General features: G+C 47.8%; 3 protein-coding genes across 3 annotated transcripts in view; 1 reads left to right on the top strand and 2 right to left on the bottom strand.

Moving 5' to 3' along the window:
- The window catches only part of BBA_06834 (uncharacterized protein), a gene marked incomplete at both ends in the record, with an annotated part of 1,010 nt that extends 339 nt beyond the window's left edge, over window positions 1-671 (bottom strand). The window contains 2 exons of the mRNA XM_008601931.1: window positions 5-550; window positions 638-671. Coding sequence (XP_008600153.1) covers window positions 5-550; window positions 638-671 — 580 coding nt within the window. The remainder of the gene's footprint in view (window positions 1-4; window positions 551-637) is intronic.
- Window positions 672-2,605: 1,934 nt separating this feature from the next.
- BBA_06833 (DMT family organic anion transporter) lies at window positions 2,606-4,123 on the top strand (the record flags this gene model as incomplete). Its single annotated transcript, XM_008601930.1, has 7 exons — window positions 2,606-2,775; window positions 2,831-2,898; window positions 2,949-2,954; window positions 3,017-3,234; window positions 3,282-3,432; window positions 3,499-3,755; window positions 3,812-4,123. 7 exons carry the CDS (start codon window positions 2,606-2,608, stop codon window positions 4,121-4,123), a joined length of 1,182 nt encoding a protein of 393 aa, XP_008600152.1.
- Window positions 4,124-4,603: 480 nt separating this feature from the next.
- Window positions 4,604-5,653, bottom strand: BBA_06832 (fatty acid hydroxylase superfamily protein; the record flags this gene model as incomplete). The annotated part of the gene is made up of 1 exon (XM_008601929.1): window positions 4,604-5,653. One exon carries the CDS (start codon window positions 5,651-5,653, stop codon window positions 4,604-4,606), a length of 1,050 nt encoding a protein of 349 aa, XP_008600151.1.
- Between the last annotated feature and the right edge of the window lie 347 nt (window positions 5,654-6,000).

Genomic DNA, 6,000 nt, shown 5'->3' with positions numbered 1-6,000 from the left:
ACACCATCACCGAAGCCACCATCACCTGGGAAGCCTGGGCCACTATCACCTGGGAAGACCGGGCCATTATCACCTGGGAAGAAGCCTGGGCCATTATCACCTGGGAAGAAGCCTGGGCCACTATCACCTGGGAAGACTGGGCCACGATCACCTGGAAAGAAGCCTGGTCTACCATCATCTTGGAAGCCTATTTGGCCGCCTACACCACCGACACCGCCGTTGCCACCAGTTCGGCCGTTGTTGCCACCGATGACACCAGTTCGGCCGTTGTTGCCACCGATGACACCAGTTTGGCCGTTGTTGCCAACGATGCCAGCGGTACCGCCGGCACCGGCGCCGCGGAAGCCGCAGCCTCGCTTGCCCTGGTCAAAGGCGGCGTTGCGGGCGGAGCAGACGGCGGCGTTGTTGAGGCCGGCGCAGCAGCCCGATCTGCAGTCGGCGTCGGAGATGCAGGCTCCTTGATTGGACTGTTTACCCTGGCCGTTGACGATGTTGGCGGCACCGGCGGCGTTACCAGCGGCGTTACCGGTGGCGTAGGCGGATAGAGCGACTGCGGAGAAAGGTTCCGGGTTAATCTTATGATATTGATAGGGAAAAAGGTCGTTGGTCGAGGATGGAGAGGGGGGGGGAGACTAACAGGTAAGTACAGAGGCAACTATAAGGCGGACCATTTTTCTAGTTATTATAGTATATTGTGAGATTGGGGGGGAAAGGTCAGGTGACTACCAGGTTAGTCAATGAATTTGAAAATGAAAATGAATAATACTAGGTCATAAAGGGCGAAAATAGTTTATAAAGATAAAAGCGTTAATCTGTGTATGATAATGAGAAAGTGTCTGTCTAAGGCTGGGATGAGACTATACTTATACCTCTTAAGCCTATAGTTTCCCAAGGTTGGAATAACTCTTCTGACTTTGTTTTCCCCTTATCGCTACCCTATCTTTCTTTATTTAGTCATGCAACAAAAGCTTAAGCTGGCTATGCAAGGACAGACAGATAGACACCTCGCTAGCGACGAAGCCTTCCCGCACTCTAGAGTATATCCTTATTCGAGGGCATAGAAGGGTGATTAGAAGCATGCCTATCCAAGGAAGTCTAGGTCGCATAACTGTCGCAAACAGTTTCCGGCATTGTATAACAGGTGTTACACTCGATTCAAGCAGTAGGCACGTCGGAAAGAATACTACACACATGTAATAAGGAATACTAATATAGAATAGTATCTACTTACCTTATATAGTAATACAATAAATAGACTATTAATTCTATTAACTATAAGTTTAGTCTAGAATAGAGGACTTATCATTAACCTAATAACTTACTAGTTATATCTAAACTATTAAGTAGTTAGGACTAGATAGGTCTAATGGTAAAGGTAACGTTTAAATGACTTATAAAAGAGGTGATGAGGCCTCTGCATTGACTCTCCAGTTTATTAAAACACTAGCTACGTGCTGTATCAAAACTTTGGCTGTCTGAAGTAAGTAGTCAAGCTTAGTAGTGTCTAAGTCATGTCGACATGTAGCTTTCGACTAAGACCGCGACTCGCTTACATATATACTAGTATCTCCTGATTCATGTAGGCCTTGGATGTTCCTTTTTGTTTCATCTACACTTGACACTTAGTCTATTTTATTGTTCTTCAATGATCGCCGCCTCGTTCGCTTATCGTACCTAGTGTTATTATTACTAACGGGACTGAGACTAACCTACGACAGCAACTGACTCGAAACTCTGAGACGAGGCCTCCCGCGTTTCGAGACCACATCGCTACCTTAGTCATGTAGGTTTAAGAATCAAGTATATATAGTCGTAGTCGTAGTCAGTAAAAATGATGAGTCAAGTAAGCATTATAGATATATACTACTGGAAAGTGTATGATAGGCAGGCTTAAGCAACGTTGGCCGAGGCTTACAACTAAATAATGAACTAGATTAATGTAGAAGCACTACCGTAGCTAAAATGATATGTAGATATACTACTGCTATACTTTTGTCTTAACTTATAAAAGTATACTAACTAGCGTAGCCTAACACTCCTCTTCAACGAAAGCTCATTTACTATCCTCATGACACGCTACGTGGCGTTTACGATAGTATAGTAGATGAAAAAAAAAATGCATTGCTGACTACTACTACTGTTATACTACTAGTTTTAAGATTTATTAAATATCTACTTTGCCTTTATAAATTAGATATCTCTTCTTATTATAAGACTATTTAGTGAGTAGAGTATAATATCTAAATTTTACTATAGTTTTACTACCTTATTAGAGGTAATTATTAGTATAACTACTTGGATGTTGCCGATAGCCTACTAGTAGACGGGCGATGTTTTTTCGCCCCCAGCGGCAGCAAGGGGTGTGCTGTGGGCCCACGCCTAATGACACGCCTATGGCCTTTGTCCAATAGCATCATGGCAAACGCGTCGCAACTCTGGCGAGTTTTGACAGATTGCGCTTCCACTTTCTTGCTTGCGCAGCGCAATCTGACGAGTTGTCATCAACGAATGGGCGGTGCAACCCAATTGTGTACCAGCCGTCCCGAAATCTCTTCCTGTTCAGACGCCCTCTGGTGGCCCCTCGAACATATATACGAATTAATTAATGGCCGGATCCGATGCGACGACCGCGCGGCACTCGCCTGAACCCGAGGAGGCGCATGAGCTTGAAGCTGGCCTTTTGGAGAAAAAGACGAAGCTGCCGCTTGCGCAACCCCGATTATTGACCCAGGTCACACTCATCACCGAGAAACTTCATCCGGCATTTTACATTGCGTGAGTGGCATCAAAGCCTGCAAGAGGCGGCTTGCCCCGACTAAACTGTTACTAGCTTCTGGATAGCAACCAGCTCAGGCGTCATTTTGTTCAACAAATGGGTTCTTGCTGCTGCAAACTTTCGTGAGTCCAGATTTAGGTTGTATGCTGTTCGTTCTAACACCATATTATAGGCTTCCGTCAGTTACATCTCGGTGCTGCTCATACAGCCGTGCGCAAACTAATACTTACTCTCTGCTAGCACTATTCTTGACAACATGGCACATGACATTTGCCGCTGCCATGACGCAGCTCATGGCTCGCTATACAACTTTGCTAGATTCGCGACACAAGGTGCCCATGGACTTTGAGATTTACAAGCGAGCGATTCTGCCCATTGTCATTTTATTCAGTCTGAGCCTGATTGGAGGCAATCTAGCCTATCTCTACCTTAGCGTCTCTTTCATCCAGATGCTCAAGGTATGGCCACTGATTAGCTTGATGGGAATTTATACTGACTCTTATAGGCGTCCAACGCGGTGGTGACACTTTTGGCTACCTGGGCATTCAAGATTGTGCCACCCAACTTCAAGGTGCTCGGCAACGTGTCTCTCATTGTGCTCGGAGTCGTCATTGCTTCCTTTGGCGAGATTCAGTTTCATGCACTGGGGTTTTTATGTAGGCAACAGTCACTTAACCGTTGATGAGACTCACATGGAGCGATATCTAACATCAAGTTTACAGTTCAAGTCTGCGGCATTATTTTCGAGGCTCTGCGCCTCGTCATGGTCCAGAGACTACTCAGCTCGCCAGAGTTCAAGATGAGCCCCATGGTCTCTCTGTACTACTACGCCCCAGCCTGTGCGGCCATCAACGGTGCCCTGATGGCTGTTGTCGAAGTCCCGCGCATGAGACTGGCCGACTTTTCCAGTGTCGGCATTCCATTGTTCATCGTCAATGCTTGCGTCGCATTTTTACTAAACGTCTCGACGGTTCTCTTGGTACGTTGCTTCAGCACAAGTGCACTATTCTTTCAGCTCCCTAACTCTCTGCCAAGATCGGCAAAACTTCTGCCGTTGTCTTGACCATGTCTGGCATACTCAAGGACATTCTGTTGGTGGCTTCGTCGATACTGCTCTTTGGAGACCCCGTCACTGGCCAGCAATTCGTTGGCTACTCGATTGCACTCGGCGGTCTGGTCTACTACAAGCTTGGCAGTGAGACGCTGAGTGCGATTGCCAAAGAAACGACCTTGGAGGTTAACGATATCCGGCAAAACCACCCTGCGAGGCTCAGATACGTTCTTTTCGCTGCTGCGTTATTTATGTTCTGCCTGCTGTGGGTATCTTTGCGCACGAATGCGCCGTGACGAGCTGGACTCTTCGATTGCATACTTTTCCACGTTGGCACGTCGGCTAGACTCTGTTTCAAAGTGTATACTCTTTGCATTATTTCTATGATTGTCGGCGTTGAGCATATAGATTTGGCAGGTTTTGAATTGATATACATTGGGAAGATGCCGCTGCGTACAAGGTAGCACTCTGGCAAAGTTTTTTTTCGTAGTTAGACGACGAGATGTTTTTTGTATAAGTCATCGGATAATGCCTTCATAAAGCGCGTTGCGGGCATGTGCTTTTGTCAAAGTAGAAATTAAATTGATTATAAGGTAATGCTCTAAATACACCATCTCTAGATTTGTAGTAGGTATAAAAATGATCTTGAGGTACTACCCTGAATACACTCCATCTATATGTTTTGTGCAGAGTGCAAACTCGGCCACCATGTGGTAACTTGGCGGTGCAATTTGAGTCTCTTGCGTATACTTTTGATAATATCCGACCTGAAGACATTAAAATGCAGGCATGCCAATGGCAGTATCCCAGTCAACATTGTCATACTTGGTCTCGATACGGTCCTTGCATGTGCCAAAGACAACGTCCCACAGACGGGTTTGCTTGCCGTAATTGCCACTCTTCTTCCAGCCCTTTCGGTGGTGGAGGTCATGGTCCTCAATGACGAGCTCAGAGTTGAAGAATTTGAGGATCCAAGTAAAGGTGCTCGGCGGACTGGCAAGCAGACGCAGGCCGCTATGGCCAGCGAGCTCGGCAAACACGACGTACTGGTGGCAGAACCACCATTCGTAAAAGCTCATGGGAAATCCCATGAGCTTCATCGTGGCCCAGGCCATGATGGGGATACCCGCAATATCAAAAATCTCCTGCTCAGTGTCGGCGTAGAGGGTGAGCAGCGGATTCGGATGCTTGGTCAGGTGATGGGTGCGGTGGTACTTCCAGAGAAAGGACACATCGTGCATGAGACGGTGGTACCAGTAGAACCAAAAGTCGAGAATGATGCTGTAGAAGCCAATCTCAAAGGGCAGCCAGGCCCAGTTGACGTCTTGCGGGGCGACGGCGGCGCGGTAGCTCAGCAGCACGGTAAAGACGGGCCGCGAGATGGAGGTGTAGATCAAGGAGAGAAAGACTTTGATGACGCCGACGTCGGGGATGCCGTCGCGGTCGTGCTCGTCGCCGTCGAGGAAGCCGACTCGCTGGCCCATGGTGCGCATGGTCTTGAGCTGGCGGATGGCGTTGAACTTGAAGGCGGCCGAGTAGAGGATCAGGGTGGCGAGGGGGCTGAGGTTGTGGCCCGTGTACATAAAGTAGATTTGCTGAATGGCGACGGGGACGGCGGCGTGGGTGAGGATCCAGCGGTGCATGACGAGTTCGGGGACGTAGGGCATCTTGTCGGATTTGACGTGGATGGGGACGGGCGTCTCGAGATCGATGAGGTGGAGGTTGAAGAGCTCGTAGAACCAGTGCGCAAGATTCCACTGGCTGCGGTCGGCGGTTCGCCATGTCGACTTCATTGAGTCCTTGGGGTTGCGCTCGACAGTCGCCATGGTGAAGGGAAGAGGCGAGTAACAAAGTAAGGTTTTGTATACTTTTCTTCCCTCTTTGTGATTTACCCTCTTTGTGATTTAACCCTCTTTATAGGTTACCCTCTTTATAATTATGAAATGTAGTTAATTGTCGTGTAGAAAACATGGTAGGATGGCCAGTAAGTTGGGTAAAAGGGCTGTTTTGTGGTTTTATTGTGCATTTCACGGTTCACGGACCCTCCTCCACAACACCCCCTCACACTATTGTGCCGGCTGAAGAAGCCATTACTCCTCTCGGTAAAGGGCCTCGTCGATGGCGAATCCGTCACATGGAAAGCTTCAAATTCTCGCATGATGACTGGCAGAAC

This window comes from Beauveria bassiana, assembly GCF_000280675.1.
Source record: "Beauveria bassiana ARSEF 2860 unplaced genomic scaffold BBA_S00021, whole genome shotgun sequence".
Taxonomy (NCBI): domain Eukaryota; kingdom Fungi; phylum Ascomycota; class Sordariomycetes; order Hypocreales; family Cordycipitaceae; genus Beauveria; species Beauveria bassiana.
This window is presented reverse-complemented; position numbering and strand designations above follow the sequence as displayed.